General features: G+C 36.9%; 2 protein-coding genes across 2 annotated transcripts in view; both read left to right on the top strand.

The window, feature by feature from the left end:
• Nucleotides 1–14,491, top strand: part of LOC309482535 (uncharacterized protein) — a gene marked incomplete at its 5' end in the record, with an annotated part of 153,587 nt that extends 139,096 nt beyond the window's left edge. The window contains one exon of the mRNA XM_082147996.1: nt 14,441–14,491. The remainder of the gene's footprint in view (nt 1–14,440) is intronic.
• ufl1 (UFM1-specific ligase 1) lies at nt 1,014–22,781 on the top strand. The gene is made up of 19 exons (XM_082147907.1): nt 1,014–1,224; nt 3,881–4,026; nt 4,126–4,154; nt 4,250–4,347; nt 5,792–5,906; nt 6,158–6,288; nt 8,270–8,328; nt 8,424–8,570; nt 10,415–10,590; nt 10,677–10,853; nt 11,823–11,946; nt 13,584–13,706; nt 16,377–16,497; nt 17,696–17,862; nt 19,435–19,562; nt 20,100–20,180; nt 20,464–20,549; nt 20,884–21,064; nt 22,496–22,781. The coding sequence occupies exons 1-19, from the start codon at nt 1,148–1,150 to the stop codon at nt 22,703–22,705; spliced, it is 2,376 nt and encodes a 791-aa protein (XP_082004033.1). The 5' UTR covers nt 1,014–1,147; the 3' UTR covers nt 22,706–22,781.
• Nucleotides 22,782–22,913: the final 132 nt, after the last annotated feature.

Raw genomic sequence — 22,913 nt, 5'->3', positions numbered from 1 at the left:
CATTAACTAGCATCATAACAATGATGTTACAGTATTTATTAATCTTTGTTAACATGAGTTAATTAAAACACAACTGTTCATTGTTAGTTCATGTTAGCTCAGGTCCATTAAATAATATTAGCTGATACAACTTTTGATTGTAGTAAATGTTGGAATTAATATTACCTAAGATTAATAAATGCTTTAGAAGTGTTTTCACTGTTAGTTCATGTTAATGTAGTTAACTAATGTCAACATATGGAACATTATTTCCCTGCCAGTATCATTTGCTTCACTGAAACCATATTCTTGAATTTAAAATGAACATCATTCAATTTGAAGATTTGTTGTTGTTGTTGATTGAGTAGGATAAATCTTAAGTCTTGATGGATTAATGTCTTTATTCATGCTTAACATTATGAACATCCAAAACATGCAGAAATTATTTTAAGAAAATGTATTAAGCTATCAATGTGCAATAATGATTTGACCACTAGAGAAACGAATGCCCGGTCATTGACAGTGATTTGGCGACCCCTGGGGGTCCACAGCGGTACTGCAGGGTCTCGCCAATGTGTGATGATGTCCAACTCGTTTTTGGGAACATTTAATAATATAACATATTAATTATTATTATTAATTAATTATTATAACATTTAATATCTCCCAAAGCTCCTAAAGGTATGAAGCTTTAAAGGCCTTTTTTTTTTTTTAGTTAAATAATTACTTTACAGTAATTTGATATAAAACGTTCTTATTTGAGGAGTGATTTATTTGATAGCTATAATAAATTAAATATATAAGATGAATCATGCTAACTTAAAGTATATTCCTGTTATTTCGATAAATCTTTTAAAGATGCGTTATAATTCTGTTTGAGATTCCACTATAAACAAATATTTGGAACGGGAATAATATTAATAGGAATTATATTTGTAACTTAGAAGTAAAAAAATAACATTTTTATTTTATTTGAATTGTGGGTGTCGCGCGCTCTGAAAACCTTTTGTCCCTTGTGCGTTTCCGTCTGACGTTTACAGCGGAGACTGACGTGTCTCTTCCTCCAGTGCGAGCCTGTACAGCTGCTGTTTGAGCGTGAGAAGAGTTGGAACTATTTCATTAATGCTTTAATAGAATAAGAACAACATTTGTGCGCATAAGTGAAGCGATGGCGGCAGACTGGGAGGAAATCAGGCGTCTGGCCGCGGACTTTCAGAGAGCTCAGTTTGCAGATTCTGTTCAAAGGTAAAGTCACGCTGTTGTTGCTGCTTCTGCAAGCTAAACAAATAAACAAAACACAAGAATATGCAGACTGAGAAGATTCTTCAGCCACTAAATATTGAAAACTGATGACTCAAGTTTCTGCGACACGATCACCTGTCGCGCATTAGAACGTCATTGGTGTTTATAAAGCGCGTGACTGTATAACGCATCATAATAACTGATCATAATAACTGATCATACACCTGCGTTGTAACATGTTACAGTGTCAAACACATATAGTACCACGCTAGCCTATATAGTTTGTGTGTGGGAATCATAATTTAGTATCATGTTATGTATCAAAGCACTACATTTTAACTCTGTACAGCCTGACATATGAAATAATAGTCAGAACATCTATTTAAATGGAGCAGTTTATTGAACCTATACAGACAAATCATTTAATATTTATATATATATATATTATATATAAAAGTTTGCCTGTATGTTTTATGTTTTGTATTAGGCCTATATTTTATATGTTATGCATATATGGTTCATATAATATAATATAGTGAGACGGACAAGGAAGAAAAAAATCATAGGCTTTTAATCATGGCCTGGAAACTAAACAAAAATATGTAATTAGGTGTACATATTACTTATATGACCAAAAAGTAAGATGAAATTAAATATAGATGACTTACAGATAACTTAAATAAAAGCTATAGTAAGATTATACACATTGAAGTGCTTTGTTTTGTGATCAAAGCTCAAGACACATAATGCAATACAAAAGGATCATTCCATGTCAAATCAACCAAGTTTCAGAAACTTCCTTGGCTCAAACTTTTTATTTTATAAAACAAAACAAAATTATAATACTTTCAAAAAAGAAAGACAAACATAAATAAAGAAGAAAGCCAAAATATTTAAATGTCACGACTGAGTAATCCACTATTTTGTCGAGGGGGCCAAAATGACCATTTTCACCTGAGATTTGGAGCCAATTTACAGGGGGGTAAAATGACTTTAGAAAGATGGCAGCATCATTATTATATTTTTACACAGAGATTGGTAGGTGTATTAGTAAAATCTGTTTACGTTAGCAATCTTTTCTGCATTATATGCCAATGGTGACAGTCCAAAAATGGTGGAAAAGCACTTCTTGTGTTTTTTTTGTTTTTTTTGCCCCAAGTTTACACGCCTGTAACTCAAGAAGTATTTAAGGTTTTTTAACAAACTTTCCTTTTGGTATCTTAATTTTAAAGGCCAAAAATCAGAATCAGAATCAGAAAGAGCTTAATTGCCAAGTGTGCTTGCACCCACAAGGAATTTTTCTTGGTACTGAAGCTTCCAGTGCACATATACAAATACAACAAGAAACATAGTAATACAAATTCTAAGAATAAAATATATAAAAATAAAAATAAATAGTATAAAAAGTAAAAAAAGGGGTCAATTTAAATGGTTAAATTATCCCAGAGATATGGAGATCTTAATGCAGCTCCATGAGTACATTGGTCAGTTGTCAACAGATTTGACTAATATACCTATCAATCTCTGTGTACAACTATAATAATGATGCTGCTATCTTTCTAAAGTCATTTTTTACCCCCCTGTAATTTGGCACCAAATCTCAGGTGAAAAATGTTACCCTCTACAAAATAGTGGATTACTCAGTACACATACATTCATTACATGTAACATTTTGGCTTTCTTCATTTATGCATTTCTTTCACCAGAAAACAAAAGAAAAAAAAGATCAATATACATTTTTAGCCAGAGACCCAATACAATGATGACTGATAATATTTGATACTCACATTTTAACATGATTTTTCTAAAAGATGATGTATAGATAATCCAGTAAACCTAAGCTGCTTCAGTCCAGTGCTAATTTTGAAATATTAATAACAATAAAAGTTATTCTTATGTTTACTTTATAAAAATCATTAAAGATTTCGGTAACACTTTATTTTAGGGTTCAGTTCTCACTATTAACCAGTTGATTTGCTTATTAGCATGCATATTACTAGGATATTGGCTGCTCATTAGTTCTTATAAAGCACATATTAATGCCTTATTCTGCATGACCTTATTCTACATCTCTAATCCTACCCAATACCTGAACTTAACTACCTTACTAACTATTAATGAGCAGTAAATTAGGAGTTTATTAAGGCAAAAGTTGTTGTTAATAGTGAATATGTGTTCCCCATACTGAAGTGTTACCAAAATTTCATAGCAAAAAAAAAAAAAAAGTGTACCACAAACTAAAGTTGGACATTTTTAAAATGATAAAAAAGGCCTTTTAGCTGCTAATAAAGGATGAACTAAAACACATTTTTTCAGCAAAGTTTTGATCATGTTTAGAAGTTTATGTATCACAAATGATACAGTAGGCATTATAGGGTTAATAAAAGGAAGTTCTATCACACAGAATTTTGAGTAAGATAAGAAATAAAGATTTGACTTTAGCACTGATTGTGCTACCTGCAGATTGAGCCACAGTGATTGTGTGTGTGTGTGTGTGTGTGTGTGTGTGTGTGTGTGTGTGTGTGTGTGTGTGTGTGTGTGTGTGTGTGTGTGTGTGTGTGTGTGTGTGTGTGTGTGTGTGTGTGTGTGTGTGTGTGTGTGTGTGTGTGTGTGTGTGTGTGTGTGTGTGTGTGTGTGTGTGTGTGTGTGTTGAATCCAGGTTGTCTGAAAGGAACTGCATTGAGATCGTGGCTAAGCTGGTGCTGGAGAAGAAGTTAGATGTGGTTCACACGCTGGATGGGAAAGAGTATGTGACTCCAGCACAGATCAACCGAGAAGTGCGCGATGAGCTCTATATGCAGAGAGGTTAGTGAAATAGATCCCACAGGCGACTCCTTCACCCTGTAATACACCACTGTGAATAACAAGACTACCTGAATCTAACAGTTTGCTTTGTATCTTAAGGGAGGATTAATGTTGTGGACCTTCAAAAGGTTGGTTTCTAGTCTTCATATTCATCTTGCACAGAAGGTGGGATATTATAATATACATGAATACATTTCCAAGCGTTCTTTAATATTCCTCACAGATCATCAATGTTGATTTGGTCCATGTGGAGGGCAGAGCGAGTGAAATCGCCAAATCAGACAAAAGCACACAGCTCATACTGGGTCAGCTGATCGACAAGTGAGTGACCGACTAATGTTTCTTGGGGAAACTATTGAAGATGCTCATCGGTAGTGTTTTAGTCTTGGTCTCAGGAATTTATCTCAAGGCCACAACTGCGGGAATATCACAAAATTGCCTGTGCATTGACTGATTCATTTGTTAACATCATTACTGTGATTGGATGTAAAACTTCCTGCGTCTAATGCCATTAATAACTAACTTCTAATTAGATTTTTTTTTGTTATTGTTGTGCCTGGTCAGAAATGAATGGGGGATTGTGTCATAAATGTCACCACAATTAATACAAATGCCCACAAAACACAAGAAATGATCGCAAAATAGTACTTGTATGAGATCTACATTATAATATACGATATGATTAAGCAATGTCACAAGAGCAAGAGAGATGTTTTCACAAATATGAGCGCGATTGCAAATGTGATTTTTATTTTAATGCATTAATCTGAGCATTATGTATGCAGTTGATAACAGCTCTATATGTTTTCTTATTATTCTAATTGTATGTATTGGTTAAATATAAGACATTTCTCAGGCAGTAAATGTGGATCTTTGAGGAGTTCTGGGGCCAGTTGCATAAACATAGCCGTTATCTTAAGACTGTTTTGTAAGAACTAGTACGAAAAACTAGCAGTTAGTTTAGGAGTAATCTGATCTTACTTTTAGGTGTCAAATTAGACCGGTCTAGGTTTTTATGTAACTTACTTGAAAAAGAAAGATAGGAACAGGAAGATACTCCACTTTGTTTGGAAATAGGCTCATTTTACAACTCCCCCAGAGTTAAACAGTTGAGTCTTACCGTTTTCGAATCCATTCAGCCGATCTCCGGGTCTGGCGGTACCACTTTTAGCATAGCTTAGCATAGATCATTGAATCAGACAGGACCATTAGCATCTCTCTCAAAAAAATGACCAAAGAGTTTCGATATTTTTCCTATTTAAAACTTGACTCTTCTGTAGTTACATCGTGTACTAAGACCGACGGAAAATGTAAAGTTGCGATTTTCTAGGCTGATATGGCTAGGAACTATACTCTCATTCCTGCGTATTAATCAAGAAACTTTGCTGCCGTACCATGAGTCCAGCAGGCGTAATGATATGACGCAGCGCCTGAAAATAGTCCCCAGCTCGGTAACTTCCAACGTGACCGGGACTAAGTTTGTCTAGCCTATTAGACCTATTTTCAGGCGCTGCGTCATATCATTACGCCTGCTGCACTCATGGTACGGCAGCAAAGTTTCTTGATTATTACGCAGGAATGAGAGTATAGTTCCTAGCCATATCAGCCTAGAAAATCTTAGCAGTTTATGCAACCGGCCTTGGGTCTGGTTTTGGTCTTGACTTGGGTTTCAACACTTCTCTTCAGTTCTGTCAACGTGTTAGTTGACTGTAGGTGGCAGATTGTCATGCAATTTATTGTCCTAAACGCTTGTTCTGCTATTAAGAACATACTTGGATCGGCTTGCTGAGGAGGTGAACGATAAACTACAGGAGGCGGGACAGGTGAACATTGCAGAGCTGAGCAAGATGTACGATCTACCTGGAGATTTCCTGACTGAGGTTAGTCCAGTCTGCATGAAGGATTGTGATTCTCACAATGCATAATTAGGAGAAAGTCATTTTCATACTGTGGTATTTTGGCCTCCGCTGTTTTCAGTGGAGATATTTCAATATGGATGAGCTGCCACAAACATATGAGCTCACTTTATGTTAGCTTTTCCAGTTAATAATTGTATCGTCGTTACACATGTGTCATGAAATGGTCTTTGTTTTTGCCCTCTCTAACCGTTGTAACATGTTGACTCTACTAGGAGCTGAACGCGAGGCTGGGCAGAGTGATCATGGGACAGATTGATCCGTGCAACAGGGGAGTGATCTTCACACAAGCTTTCGTCTCTAGACACAAAGCTTGCATATGTGGTCTTTTCAGTGCCATCACAAGGTAAGCAGCTCCAGATCATCATGGTCATTGTGTCAGCTATTTAAAACATTTAGTCAGTCTTAGTCCTGTGTCAAATGTACTTTTTAGTTTTTTTCCACCGAAATTACCCAGAACAATTTGTCCCAGTAACTTTTTTACTGCACGCACCGCAACAGATGGTGGAAGATTAAAATGCTGCGTGGAGTCAACCAATCAAAATGCGGCATGAACTCAACCAATCAGCATGTTCAGCTCCCAAGTCCCACCCCTGAAAGTTCCTGAACTTTGAAAAAGTACTACCTCGCGAGCAGGGACTATCGGAGGGGGAAATATTTACCCGTAACTTCATTTAGACCCTGGTTCCTGAGGTGGAAACACACCGAGTGCCACCCCAAAGTTCCTAGTTCCTGCAGTGGATTCGCAGCTCTAGTCAGTTTTAGTCAATGAAAACTTGCTGCAAAATGGTTAAATTGATAATCCCAATTATTTTGCTCAAAATTATAATCAATTATAAAAAATACAAATGTATTTTTACATTTCAGTAGAATTATTGCACTTTCACCTATAAGCACAAATCAAGGGAATGCTTATTTGACCTCATCTAGTTGCCTGATTTATTATAGGCTAATTATCATATAGGCCTACTGGTAAAACAAGAAACTTCTCTCAAAAATGAACACGTTGAAATTCCTAATAGTAACCCAATAAATCCAAATTACATTAATGTTTTTCTTTGTGAACCACAATCACAAATATAGTCAAGAGATTCATGTTTGGATTTTTTACAGGTCATCTCTTACAAGGTTTGATGGCAGATTTAGTTGCAGGAAACAGCTCCTATTCGGTTTTACAGATCATCCACGCTTCTTCTGCAGTGTAGAGACAGAGAGCGAGCGAGAGCGCATGCGCACGGTTGCCAGATTGCAAATATTTCGTAAAACACCAGGTAGAAAACATGTTCTTTTAACAGAAAAGTTCTGATTGGGGATTTAAATTCTTCAAATCTGGCAACAGTCTGTAATGTTTTGTCTCTTTTATTCGACAAAAATAAAGTGTGATCTTGGTAAAGTTTGAATTTTTTTACTACTTTTTAGTCTCGTCTTTTTTTGTCAATGATATTTCCTGTTGATATAGTCACAGTTATCATTTAATGACGTTGGTGTCGTCTCATCATGGTAAAAAAAGGTTGTCAACGAAACATTTTTCATCATAGATTTCGTTAATGAAATGAACTCTTGCCAGATAATGGAAACCGTGTAACGCTGGGTGTGCGCAAACTTTACTGTGCGTTCTCCTGTGCTGTTATCAGCCTGTTGAATTCAAGGGTTAATTCAAGCAGAAATAAAAATTATGTTATTTATTCGTTCCAAACCAATAATACTTTATTTTATCTTCTAAATGCAAATCTTTTGAATCCTGAGAGATTTCTGCCCCTCAATTGAAATTCCCACTCACCCAAAACATTGACATTTCAAAAACTCTCATTACAGAAGCTCAGATGTGTTTCGACACGCGAGAACAAACCTCAGTGGAGCTTCTGTTTTCTGGTTGAGCTTCTGTTTGCCAGCTCTGAATTGATCTTTGTACTTTAATCAATGTTTATATTGCGAATAAAAGCCTGTATGAAATCTGTTTATCACATAATGCAATCGTGTCTGTTCATAAGGCTTGGGTTAGACTGCTCGATTCATATGGCTTACTGTCACGATCTCTTTATGAAGTTTTAGGTGGACATACTTTGTAGGGACTCTCAGGTTTGTGTTTGGAAGATGAGCAAAAGTCTTATGGGTTTTGAACAACATGATGGTGATTAAATGATGGCAGAATTTAAATAAGTGTGTTCAACCTGTGCACATGACATTGCTTTTCAAATCTCTTGAGAATCTCTACTATCGTGAATTTGTCAATGGAATACACAGACTTTTTTATTTTATTTTATCTGACTTTAAAGATTGATTTCTCTGGAGTTTATTAACAGCTGTGATTTGATTTCCATCCATAGGCCTACGCAGATCAACAACTTGCTAAATCTCTATGGTTTCCAGGAGAATCTGTTATACTGTAAGTATTGAAGTTGGCCTTTTTCACACAGTCATTTCTCATTTGTGCGTCCTGCATATAGACCTTTTGTGTGTGTGTTTCTTCTTGTTTATCAGCGGTGCTTGAAGAGCTGGTTAGCAGTGGCCGTTTGAAGGGATCCGTGACCGGAGGAAGGCAGGATAAAGCCATCTACATCCCTGACATCTACTCCAAAGCCCAGAGCACTTGGGTGGAGTCCTTTCTCAAACAGAATGGATACTTAGGTGTGTTAATCTTAAATGACAAAGCCAACGTTTGCTTTCGTTTTTAGAAAATATAGCTTATGCATTTACAATTTTTAGTCTCTCTGTTCTAGAAATAGGGACTCAGGAAAATGAATGGACTGCAGTCGCCCAATCAAATGCTTTCTAGAACGAGAATGCCCCCTACACCTTTAATAATAAATGCCACCTGCCTCCAACTAAAGCTGCGTCCCACATCGGTCACTTGTTCACTTATGCACTGTTCCTATTTAGTGAATGGGGAGCGATTTCAAACACAGTGTAATATGGTTTCCATTGGAGCAAAAGAAGCCTGGTTTGGAGTCAGTGTTGCATCCCAGCATGCACCAATGTGCTCCAGAGACAACATAGCCCAGAGTGGATCATTTGCGCAAGTCAACCAGGCTGGCCTCAATAAATCATACCTGCAAACTAGTCGCTTTTCGGCGAAAATCGCCGTTTTGAATGGGAAAATGTCAATCACAGTCAAGGTAATGGCAGCGTCTTCTTTGAAAAGCCCCTTCCAGTTTATAAAATGTGTGTCACCTTTTTCAGACCTTCTAAGTTTGCAGGTATGATAAATGTATGCAACATAGTTGTGCTATGGAGGAGGTCAGACATCTTAGCACTGATGAGCAAATGCCATGAACCAACATAAATTAAACCAGAAATCATCACCAATACTAAAATGTGTCAGTTTTACTGGCTTCATCATATAGTCTTCCTAAATATAGATAGATTGTCTTATATAGATATTCTTCCATGTCAGTTGTAAATTGCACTAAAAGTGAAAAGAACTTCAGTGTTATCAGTGTTATTACTGTAATATTTTTGCAGTTTGTTCCTAGACCAATTGATTTGTACATTATGAACTATTTTTCCTTATTGAAAGCTTTGGTTACGCTTTATTACAACGGTCCACTTTAGATATCCTACTAACTAGTACTTACATTTGCAACTACATATCAACTAAGTCTCATTAGAGTATTAGTAAAGGGTTTGTGTTAGTAGAATAAGTTGACATGTAGTTGCGAAGTTACTTATAATCAAAATAAAGAGTTGGCAGATAATAAGCAGACAGTCTACATTTAATCATTTTAGCAGACGCTTTAATCCATATACTAATACTCTAATGAATGCTAGTCGACATGCAGTTTAACTATTGAAAATAGTGTTAGCAAAGCTTTAACATTATATACAGGTAAAATTATAAAATTAATTTAACTCTGATGAATATTTTATGTCTGTGTAGTTATTTGCAGAGTGTGCTGTATAAGCTTTTATAAAATAGTCAGAAATTCAGTCAGAAATTGTCAAAAATGACACAAATATGCATAAGTACAATAAATCATGATTAATACCGTCACCAACTACACACGCACATGTATTTATCATGTGTCCGTCCCTGTAGAAGCCCACTGCTGTACTCATATTTTCAATTAATTCAAAATATAAACATTGAACCTTCCCTAACCTCAATTTTGACTGTTTTTCAGTTTATAATGAACACATTTGAGACAATATCAATGTCTCATATTGACCACTTGTGATCAGTTTATCTGAATTAAGTTAAGCGTTGCCAAAAGAGTTTGTGGCATAATTAATTACCTAAAAAAAATAAAAATAAAAAGTACCAAGTACTAACATTGAAAGTAAACTCTGTTCTGAAGGGTTTAAAAGCCAAATTGCGAATTGCTAAACCATTTATTATAATTGTTCAGGAAAAAAAACTCTTTTGTATTTCATTTGTAGTTTTTGTTTAAATCAGGGACTGGTCAAAATTTATGTTGACCTGAGAACAATCCTTTAAAGCTCTTCTCAGTCCAGTTGTGTCTTTTCTCCTGCAGAGTTTGAGCCACTGACCCGTTTGGGAATACCTGATCCAATCAACTACATAAAGAAGAAGTTTAAGTCCAGCAAATTGCTTTTTCTCAAATCCGCGTGTGTTGGCCGAACTATTGTAGATCAGCTTGAGGCCTCAGTGGAGGAGGCCATCAACTCAGCCTCTTGGGCTGACCTGCAGGTGCAGTCAGGCAACTTAAGAAAAATTAAAAAAAAATATATCCACAAATGTTATGAGGTAACTTCTTATTGTTTCTTCTTGTTTAGCCAATGCTCCCAAGCAGTCTGTCTGAGGAGGATATAGGAATCCTGTTGAATGAAGTGCTGAGGGCCATGAACGTGCAGTCCAGTGCCAGGCTTCTCTCCACTTCTGTAGTCAGCGAGAAGTTCATCAGCGGATGCCTTGCTTTATTTGATGACATCATGCAACAGAAAGCACAGAAGGTGTGTGAGCTCGTCCTGCTACTGTACACCATACACCTCGACAGGGTCAGATATGAACTTTTCCATTAAGAGCCAGAAAGTGATTTCCTGGGGCATTTTTTTTCCCCTTTGTTAGGGCAATCTTTAGAATAATCTAACCCTTATTAAATATCTGTTGTTTTTATGTAAAATACTTGAATGGAATAAATTAATTCAATAATTCAGAATGCTAGAGTCTGTTACCAATAAAATGTTATAAGCATCAACAAAAGCCATCTTTACATTGCCAAGAGGCTGCATATGGAAAAATACAATGGAAGTCAATGGGGTCCAACAACTGTCACCTGCAAGTCATTCCAAACAGGGCATTTATTACTAAATGAAACAAACTATGAAAAGTATTTTTGTTTATTGGAATAAAGCTAAAATAAAATATAAATATTGAATGAAAAGTTTGTAATGTTGCCTTGGCAGTTGGCAGCTAATTGAAATAGGTTTAAGCTATTTCTGGAAAACTGAATTCAAATTCAAATGGAAATAAAAATAAATCACACCTAAATAGTAATATTAAAAAAACACAAAATTACAAAAAATGTAACAATTTTTAAATGAAAACTGAAAATGTCAAAATAAAATCTAATTTAAAATAGTAATACACAATGTAATAGTATATAAATAATAGTTAAGTATAACTGGTTCCAAACCTGTATGAATTTTTTTTTTTTTCTGCACCAAACACAAAAAATATAAACAGGTATATTTTGAAGAAACATGCTTTGGTTGACTGTCCATTGTTGACAAATGGATTCAAGGAGTTGCATGATATCTTATGCATCAACACATTAACAGGAAATCAGTCAAAAAAATTGTGAATACTCTGGCTTGTAAGGGAGCGTTGTTTCCGGCTGGCAAGAAATAGCGAGCATCTAGACTAACAGGTTTGCAGCCGATTGTCACTGGATGTGTGTATCATCTCTGCTCTATCAATAGGAAGTGAAGAATAACCCAGTGTTTCTGATAACCGAGGAGGATGTCAAACAAGCGTCTTTTTTATTGGAGACTTCAGCCTCTTCAAGGAAAGAGAAAAGAGATGACAGGCGCAAGAAGGGTACAGGTAAAGAAAGTGTTTTTCAGATTACTGCAAAACAGGACAGGAAACACTGATGATATAGATAGATTTTTAGGACCTCTATGAAATCAGAATTGGAGTTTTTTTTTATGCTTTTAGTCCATGCCTGCTTCGTAGCCTTCTATATACTAATGTACACTGTAAAACAAATCTTAAAATAATGTTCAAATGATTGGCTGCCAAACAAAAACCATAAAATTAACAGGGTTCCCGCGGATCCTTAAAATGTAAAATTTAAGTCCTTAAAAAGTCTTATTTTTTACTTATGAAAGGAAACACTTTGACTTAGATGTATCTCAATGCTTTCCAAATATCTAATTAGCGTAGGTATTATTATTTTTTTTATTCTATCTTTGTGGATTTGCTTGTTCACGTGACAATTCGCGTCCTTTACGGCAGCATATTACGCCTGTCTCCTGCACATGAAAGGAGGAGAGAAGGAGAAGAAAATGGGTAAATGTCAGTTCAGTTGTAAGTTCGTTCTTCATGTGCGTAGGGGTGTGCGATATGTAATGTCTTTTATGATATTGTAATCATTGTTTTACCGATGTACGAGGCACTGCGAGCTGACATCGCATTTGTCACTCGTGCTTTCCTTTCATGCTTTAGTTTCATATTTTAAGGACCCTTATTTAAATATTGAATAATAATTAAAAATCTCATAACTTTATTTATGTAAATGTAAATGGAGTGTAAATATATTAATGCCAGTTCTGATGCCGCTTCTGTGTCAGCTCTGCTCTGCAAAGATGGATTTTGATTTAATGATTTAATTTGACTGGTAACAGTAGTACTGTGTTATTATTCTAATAGAATTTAATTTGAATATTAGAGTTTGACATTAATAAGGTGATGCATACGGTCAACGACAGGCCTAAACCAGCCATGGTACCTGTACAAAAACACAATCAGTAAAATATCAACTAACAAAACTTTTAAAATATCGAGATATATTTTTGTCAATATTGCGCACCCCTAATGTTCAGTATTAATTCGGTATAAAATATTCAGGTCTTAAAAAGCCTTAAATCTGACTTTAAAAAGTGTGCAGCAACCCTGAATTAAAGTAAAATATCCTCATTTGAATAAAATTCAGAAACGTTTACAGAAATATTTTAAGAAAAAAATTTATTTTCTGAATTATTATGATCAAATAATTTCACTGTAAAATGTGAATCTCTTGCAGTTAACTGTTAGCTAGCAATAAAGCGCAGGATCTACTTTCACTCACAATATAAGACAATACAGAAACCCTTGAAATCCCAACAGAACATTCCATATGCAATTGATTATCCTCTGCCAGTTCATCCTGCCTCAGCTTATCAATAGGTTAATGGCTGTGTCGGACACTAAAGGCTTGTGTCTAGACCAGTGTGTAATGTGTTCTTCCCATACTTCCTGTTTCAATAGTAAAAACACAAGAAAGAAATGTATGGCTAGAAGAGCTCATCAGGCCATATGTAATTATTATAACCACTCAGGCTGTTTATTATTAGTATTATTTCCCTGTGATTTTCATACTTAAACTTTCAAACTCAGCGGTTGTCATTCTTGTAATATAATTGACTGTTGATCAGAAAAGAATAATAAAACAACTCTGCTGTCGGTGTTGTTCTTCTCAGAGGGCAGCGGAAGTGTGAAAGGAGGAGGAGGCGGAAATGCCCGAGAGATCCGAATCCGCAAAACAAAAAAGAAGAGCAGGAGGGAGGAAGACAGCGATGAGGAGACATCACACACCTCTCAGGGTATGAACACACATTCACAGATTCATATGTGATCGTGTTACAAAAGAATCACATGCATTTATGAATCTAGGTTAATGTTAAAGTATTGCTCTTTGTTATTTTATGTGAACTGTTGTTTCACTTAAAGCGACACTATGTAACTTTTCAACCTTCATAATATATTTCCAAGATCCTTGTGATGGTACATCGACTTACAATAGGTTGAATGACACGTCTGCCATAGCCTGACAGGGTGTGTATCGCTTTTACTGGCATTATGTAACTTCGGTGTTCGGGTAGTAACCAGAGCACAAAAAGAACTACAAAATTCGACTGCTTTACGGCATACGTCACTTCCCCCACCACTTCGTCAAATTTGGACGTGAGAGGCCAACCAGCGTTTGTTTTCGGCTTTCGTGCGTACGTTTTTGTCATGGGGGTTGTTTACACCTGGCCACTTCATGCATTTTCTCAGATCGGATAGCTATCCGATCGTGAAAAGTCCAGGTTTAAATGCCCTCCGAAACGCATTTGAGACGGATTTGAATCCGATCCCTCAAACCACTTCAGGAGGAGATCTGAGACGCATTCCAGACGAAACTGGACAAGTGTAAATGCATATGGTTTTTGAAACCACATATGTAAATTGTACTCCTCCCAAAAAACAAAACAAACTAAAAAAAAAACGTGTGAGAGCGTTGTATAGGCTATTATATTCCAGATATGATGACGCGCTGGAACACGCATCACCGCAGATGAGCAACTGCATCAAGCCAACGTGCAAACTATCGCAAATCAAAGTGAAAGTAAGTCGCAGACGCTTAAAGGTATAGCGGAGGATCTTTCCAAATTTTAGATAAGACCCGCCCTCTCCACTTTTTGAAAAGTTTGATTGATTCACCAGAATGATTGACAATTAGGAGGACCAATAGTTTAGACTACCCACCAGGAAGTAAAACATCCTCCGCTATACCTTTAACACACAATCTTCATCATTAAAAGTAAAGAAACTAAATGATCTTACCAGGGCTGTTACTGCTCTCTCTTATTGCGGTCTTTGATTTTGAAATTTTAGCTGATGATCTATAAAATGCAGCTCATATCTGTTGCTTTCGGTGACGTGAACTCCATTAAATCTGCATATAGCGCGAGAATTGAAGATCGAATTTAAATCCGTTTCGCAAAAATACATATATGTGACCAGGTGTAAATGGAATCGTTTTGATAAATCAGATAGATATGCCTCACGAATTAGTTTGCCAGCTGAACTCAGGTGTTGTGAGGTGTATTTATCACGTAGTCCTGAGGGATATCAGACGACGCTGTTGACGTTGATTCCTGCGATTATCATGAGAACAGCTTTCAATATCTCACATAATTATCAGGACATAAATAAGCCTAACGTAGAGGTTGTAAATAGTGTAAACGAGCACAATTTGCAAACTATGATGATAAATTGCAATAATCATGTCTAATGACATCATAACGGCCAATGTTATGAAATAATGCGACGTACATTTAACTTAATTGATGTTATCTGGCATTTTGTAATGTTTACATTCCAATAAAAACAACACAAATTAAATTATACAGTAGGCCTAGACTATAGACTATTTACTTGTGATTTAGCTGCAATCATGTAAAAAGTTATAATATAATTTACGACAGTGCAAATATTCCACAGCGACTCTAGAGGTCGCTGTTTGACAAAAACACAATTTCTACTTAGTGTGGCTTTAAAGGTGAAGTGTGTAGTTTCTGCGACACTAGTGGCATCTAGCAGAATTACAAAAATGTGTTTAAACAACATTGCAGACTCCCCAAACACACAGATCATAAACACAGCTCTTACGGGTGCTTATGAAGGCATGTCTCAACAGGTAAAACTATGCTACTTTAAAATAAAAGGTCTGATATATTAGGAATACTTTAGCTGTGTTGCTATGTGTCCTGAGTAAGCAACTGAGAAGGTTCTAGCAGTCTGTCTAGAGCAAACACGAGCGTCTCGCTTATAATAAACCCATCCAACTTATCTGCACCAACATGACGTGCCTATAAACTAGGACATTTGTCTCTCTGAACGAGTGCATGATGATGCTGTTTGGTATTGATGCATCCATTGTAGCACATAGTATCGCAACGCTGTGTTCACTTTGTCGTGTTCGGGACGTGTTTACCCCTTTTATAAACGTATACATTACGTAATAAAAGTGGTTTCACTGCCCATGCAGAAAACAAACAGAATGCTCGAGCATTCCTGGTTCCTCTCGTCATAGTCACGATGTTGCCCGTTACAGTTCAGAACAGTCGTCCTCTTGCAGAAGATCTTCATTTGTGTGTAACAGATGAACTCCTGGTGCTGTTTTGACTCTGTTTTATACGCTTTTTGTGTTAGTTCTCAGCTGGGAACGAGCTCATTTAGCACACAGCAATTTTTTGGATGTTCTGTAAGTTCTCCTGCAAAATATACGTCATAAAAGCTGTCCAATCAGGTTGTGACCTTATCCTTATGCCTTTTGTTTTGTATCTCGAAGTTCTGCGTGTGAACACTAAGCGAACCAGGACTTAATGTATTATTTACTTCTTTGGTCCGAATCAGAAGAACCAAGAGAACCGATGTACAAGTGTGAACACACCCTTAGTGTGAGCAGTTGTAAATCCTGTTTTTGTGTGTGTGTGCATGTGTTACAGGTCGAAATAAGCTGGGAGAGATGCCCTTCCTCTCAGTGGAGGAGATCATGGAGGTTCTGGAGAAGAAAGTGTGTGACAGCTCTGAGGAGATGCTGCAGGAACTAGCAGAACAGATACTAAGGTTCATACCATGAGATTCAAGCTAATTGACACTAAAAGTACAGCACTGGCAAGTTCATAATGTGGAAAACAGCTTGAAGACCTATTCACACCAACACAAAGGTTCAGGCCGAAAATGCGCTCAGTTTTACAGCTCTATATATAATGTTGTATATCTATTCTATCCAACTTTATATGCATGCATACACTCGCAAAAGGTGATATACAGCAAAAAGCAAATCTCAAATACCTAATTCTTTATTTCGTTGCAAAATGTAACTGTAATTGGCCAGCTCTTTACTCATATGAGTACTTGCATAGGGTGTTACATACTTAATAGCAAGTATCTATTAGCAAAATACAACCTATATTATTGCCCAGCTTTAATCTACCCAATGCAAGCTTAAGGCATGAAGATATCAACATATTATGAACATTAACATCATGATTTTATGTAAAGCTACTTTAAAATAATGTGTTTTTGTGAAAAATGCTATATGAATACATTTTAATTGACTTAACAACAGTGGCTCCAGGCTTGTGAGCAAAAGCGCAAGTCTTATTGGTTACAAACAATAAATGGAGTTCCTAACAAAGCTTTGGGAGAAACATGTACATTTGATCCAAACAGTCAGCATTAGAATAAGCGTATTGAGCAAAATAGGCATATAGGGCACATGACTGCCAAAACTTTTAGAGGGAATAAATGGAGACGTTAAAAATAATCAAATATAATAAATATAAAATGTATAATCTTTTACTTATTTATCGATAAACAGGCTTTTTTAACAAGAATTAAGTGTTTATGATAAAGTTAAAAAACAAAGTAATCTCATGCACACTGATTTGATTGGAATACATCATATTACAAATGTTTTAGCACATCCAAAACTCAAATCTGTGAATTCTGCATCTCACACAGCTCCTGTATGACTTCTGATCTGAGTGAAAGCTGGGGTTAGACTACCTCTCCTTAAAATTACCTCTCGCATTAACAGCATGTGATGTTCTTGTTGATCTGAACAAAATCTGAACAGCTGTTCATTCAAATTAAAATGTTTATCTCACAGCATTTTTGCACCGAACATTCTTCTTGCTGTGAACAGACTTTGAGGTTATTGTTTTTTTTAAAGGATTTGCTTTACATAAAATCAACAACATTTGGAAAATTAAGTCTCAACTTCTTTTTCTTCTTCTTTTTTTTTATTTTTTATTGACAGGCCATTGAGTAAAATGTACCAGGAAGTGGTCAGTACAGCTTTCATGTCCACAAGTTCAACCGGAGCAGGAGGAAGTCGGAAGAAAAACATGAAGGATCTTCAGGAGGAGATCAACAACTTGTACAACAACATCCGCCTCTTTGAGAAAGGAACCAAACTCTTCTCAGGTTTGCCTTTTTGAGTCTTAAATTAGTACACGGTAACAAATTACTGTAAAATGTACAGCAACTTACTGGCTATTTTGGTTGCCAGTAAGCCTGTAAACTTTACAAGAGTACTGTAAATCATAAACTACAATTATACTGTAAAATTATACAGCACACCTGTAAAAGCAGCAAAACAAGAGCAGCTGTGAATTTACAGTTCTTTAATGTAATCTTTACAGTATTGTTACTGTTATTAATACACAAACGTTTGTGGACCGTTTCTGTCCGCCAAATAATGTTAAAAGCCCAGTATTATCGCCTGTAATGGAATTGTCTGTTTCAGCTCCTCAGTTGTTCTTTAGTTTTAAGGTGTTTCAGGCATCAAGCACACATAAGAGCCGCTTTTCCACCGCCGGGTCAAACCGCGCCGATCCAGCCCAGCCGGAAACCTTTTTTTCCCCCATTTTCCACTGTGGATCTGATAACGAAGCTCTTTAGAATGTAATAGACGTGACGTAAATAAGATGTAAAAAGTGACCGCGTTTTGGAGGATGATCAGATATTTCTTTTAATTTTATTATGAATTTGTGTTTACGTCGCTCAAATAGTGCTCTTATGCTGGGTACACACCAAAAGATAATCGGGCTGATTTGGGGCCGATTTCCCCCCTTCCGACAATCCTAGCTATGTCCCGATTATCTTGATGGTTCAACATTATTTTATCAGATTTTTCTTTGGTGTGAGGTGTGTTAACCCTGAGGACAAACACGCGCACGTTCTGGAGATTATCACGTGAAACTAAACAATATCCAGTCACAAAGTGAGATAATGTAAGACACGGTCATTCTCACACACACACACACACACACACACATTTGCAGGAAGCTGAGTGTTAAGGGTTCAGTGAGGTTCTATAGAGGGATTAAATAACTTTTTCTAAAGAAACAATAAATCCAATAAAGAATAAATAAAGACAATAAAGAATGAATATATTTCTGTATAAAAGGTTATATATAATGTTGGGGTACAATGGTTTTTTTCACGTGAATTTCCTGTGAAAATCATTCCAAACACTATCATCGCAATTTCTTCCTGCATATCATCCGCCATATGCTTATTCTGAAGTCTCGCGTGATTTTGCGAGAATTCCTGTGTTCACAGTCGAGACTCTGGTTGACTATGGTGTGCTGTCTTTGTCACATCATGGCACACCACACACACTATAAGAGCAAAATGCTTAAATCTAGGATTTTTTGTCCTCATGTTTGTGGTCTATCACATTTGGAAAATCTTATAAGATGTAAAAAATCTTTTGGTGTGTACCCAGCATTAGCCAGCTACAGAGAAACTGGCAGCCAGGCAACAGACACGTGACCAATCTTGAGTTGCGACATCACCAAACGCATTTCACCTATCTTTCCAGTAAGGAACTGGAACCGTTCCTTACTGTTCTTAGAACCGTTCGGCCCGACGGTGGAAAAGCAGCTGAAGTTTTCAGCAAATGACTGCATAAAGGTTGGCTGTACAGTATCTGTGTGATGTTTTTCTCTCTCTATCTTATCGTTTCTGCTTTTTTTTTTCTGCACACACCAGATGAGACGCAGGCTACCATTGCCAGGCATGTTTTGAAGACTGTATGTACGGATGTAACCAATGTGCTGCTGAGCTTTGTGGCAGCTGAACACATGACCTCGGAGAGCTCGACTGCCATCACCAGCGAGGTACAACTAACTGATATTCCAACATTAAACACCATTCACAGCACATTTAACTTCAGTACTCTGAAGCCAAATATTCATCATGTTGTACTAGGTTTTCATTTATTCATCAGGATTTGATGGGATTGAGAGGTAGACTTCGGCTTTTCTGATTCCCTGTCATATGTTTGAACATGAACAAAAACATTAATAATAGAAACAATTAACAAACCACTCTGCTGAACTGAACCCTATGACACTCAATCACCATGGGTAGCAATCAGGAGTTAAAATATGTAAAAGATAAATATTGCAACTCCTGATTGCTACCCATGGTGACTGTATGAGAAGAAGCTTATCGTCACTGTGGCTGTTAAAACACACACACACACACACACACACACACACACACACACACACTGATGGACATGGCCATGCGCACCAGCTCTCTTTGATTCTCCAGTAGATGAAGTTTACTACTGGAAATTTAGATAGGAAAATCCTCTAAATATCGATCATGTTTACATATGTGTTGTGTCTGTGTTTGTTACCATCTTGCAGATCAGGCTGAAGATTCTGGCTAAGCTCTCAGATGAAGTTAAATCTCCTCTGATGAAGCTACACAACAGTCTCAATGGAAAGGTGCGTCATTGTCAAGCCCTCACAGAATCTGTGCTCACAGAACTTCTCAAATTTCAGCCGTTCTTCATCTGTAATAATGATGTTTATGAAATATGAATAGGAGTGTAGAGTAACATAATGAATGAATACGTTTAAATCCATTTCTGAGAATTCCACAAATTTTCCCCAAAATCAGTTGGAAAAATTCTATATATTACATTATATTTGTCAAAATGTTGGATCAGCTGAGCTGTCAGTTGTCATAGGTTGGAAGAATCAAGCTTTTATTTCTTGACACTTGCAGGCCATTGAAGAGTTTCTGTCATGTTTGGAGACAAGTGCAGAAGAGTGCGGGCTACTTCTGAAGAAAGGAGACAAGAAAAGAGAAAGGTATAGCCTCTTCCATTCTCCAACAATGCATCAGTATTGATCAGAAATCTGTGTTCCAAATTGAGTTCTCTTTCACGTCTTTGTGAATTCAGATGCTTTAAAATCACTTGAATGCTTAAACTGACAGGACCTAAAACATGTTTAAATGATAAACGTTAAACATTGCAGTTAATCTGAAAATCATGTCTGTTTCGAACAGTTCTGAAGAGACACGATTGCTTTATATGATGAACCGATTGAATTTAGGCTCTTATTCACATAAAAAAATAATTACAAGGTTTACATATGGTTGACGTGTGTGTGTGTGTGTGTGTGTGTGTGTGTGTGCGCGCAGGCAGGCTCTCTTTGTGCACCGTCAGGCTCTGTTGGAGCAGTTGAGAGATGCAGAAGACCCCGCGCTTGTGCTGCATCTGGCCAGCATCTTGCTCTTCCAGAACGTCACACACTGCATGCTTCATGCACCGGGACGCTGTGTGCCACATATCATCGGCTTCCTGCAAAGCAAGATTCCCGAGGTAACATGAGTCACTGAAACAAGTCGAAATAACTGTATATTTCAGGTGTGTGGTGTATATTACTGCCAACAATTATATAAAAGTTTACCCATTCAGAATAATCTCACACTGCATAAATGTGTAGTTCTGTTGGGTCACAGTCTAAAAATGGACTGTCTTTTTTGTGATACAGCAGGGAAAAATAATGCAAATTATAAATACTAAAAGGCAGCGAATCATTTGCTTGTGCATAGTTAGACGCCCTGTAGTCAATAATTGTATCCCTTAAAACTCACCATGATCACTTTGATGTTTTTTTCTTGAAAAACAATGTTCATGCCTTAAAATATCTTGAATGTAACATGACACCCTTGTGGTTCTATGAATATGCAAATACGTTGACGATCACACGTTGATCTGATTGGTTACAAGGTAGTTTTGTGACGTCAGAAACACCAGCGATTTCAAACCGTGTTTTTGAGACTGTCTTTGCAGAGTTCCCACGGGTCCTTGAAATCCTTGAACGTTTGTGAATCTGAAAAAATTTATTCAAGGCCCTGGAAAGTTTTTGAAAATAAACATGTATAGATACAGGTCCTTGAAAGTGCTTGAATTTATTTTTAAATATTCCATATTACTCCCTCCGGTCCACTAATGTGTTAATTCGCCATCTCTTCATAGTCTATGAATACTAGCTTGCTTGATTTACGCTAGTTACGCACATTTACACGTTACATTACGTGTTTCCTGCGTCAAGTACTTTGTGTTGTACATTGCCATGACATTCACATGTTCACGGAACTACTACGATGATAGCCTACCTCAACGTTTATAAAAAATAGGCTGAAATGATGTAACCTTACTCTATCTTGAAATGTGTCCCCACATTAAGTCCTTGAATTTGAGGGTATTGGACCTGGAAAGTCCTTGAAAGGTCCTTGAATTTGAAGTTTACCAAGGTGTGGGAACCCTGTCTTTGGTTCACTGCAGTTTTAAGGAGAAAACACTCAGCAATGGTGTCGACTTATGAATTTGCACATGGTTTGTCTTAAAGCACATTAAAAACACCACATAGAAATATAAACAACATTAAAAGCTGGATTTTCACCACAGGGGGACTTTAAAGCAGTAGTTTGAGATCCATTGAGTTAAAGCCCTGATATACTTCAAGCAAAATCGAAGAACGATCTGCTGTGATGTAATTTCGTATAAAAGTTGGTTTGGTGTTTGTTTGGGGAGTTTGATACGGCTCTGGCTGGTAAACACCTTTGAGCTACGATTGATCTGTGGCGATGATGTAATAGGTGGGTGTGGCTCTGGAGCTCCGCCTTCTTTGACGTGGAAATCTTCTCTGGTTTATTTCTTCTGTTTAGTCCTTCGAGGTCAGACATCACAACATAGTGAATGTACAGAAACACATAAGCCAAATGTTTGTCCCTGTGTGTGTTTTAGGACCAGCTGAAGCTGCTGTCTCAGTACCAGGGTCTGGTGGTCAAGCAGCTGGTAGTTCAGGGTCATGGCCTGGAGAAGAACAGCAGTCTGGGAGAGGAGGACAGTTCTGTTGTTCCTGATGACGTGGAGAGCCTTCAGAAAGAGCTTCACAGTCTCACCAGAGACGTCAAAGACATCCTTACTCAGGGAAAACCCTCTGTCACAGAGTAACCCAGCTGTTAGTGTGTCCGGCTACATGATGTATTAGAGCTCGTTTTAAACGTGTCAAATAAACTGACTGAATTTACATTTGGAGAGGGTGGACATCTGTATTGTTCTGACAATTACAGTGCTTTACTGACAAAAGTGCTTAACCCTCAAAGCCCTTCAGCCCAGGCTGAGAAGGATAATTATCAAGAAGTATTACCAAAATGATTTA

The sequence above is a fragment of the Leuciscus leuciscus genome (assembly GCF_965113295.1).
Source record: "Leuciscus leuciscus genome assembly, chromosome: 19".
NCBI lineage: Eukaryota > Metazoa > Chordata > Actinopteri > Cypriniformes > Leuciscidae > Leuciscus > Leuciscus leuciscus.
Note: the sequence above shows the minus strand (reverse complement) of the source record. Positions and strands in the feature narration are given on the sequence as shown.

Excerpts from the sequence above, each read along its gene's own strand:
- ufl1 (XM_082147907.1), top strand. The coding sequence starts at position 1,148 with ATGGCGGCAGACTGGGAGGAAATCAGGCGTCTGGCCGCGGACTTTCAG. Across the intron at positions 6,289-8,269 it reads CTTTTCAGTGCCATCACAAG|GCCTACGCAGATCAACAACT; the intron begins GTAAGCAGCTCC and ends TTCCATCCATAG. Across the intron at positions 11,947-13,583 it reads CAGGCGCAAGAAGGGTACAG|AGGGCAGCGGAAGTGTGAAA; the intron begins GTAAAGAAAGTG and ends TGTTCTTCTCAG.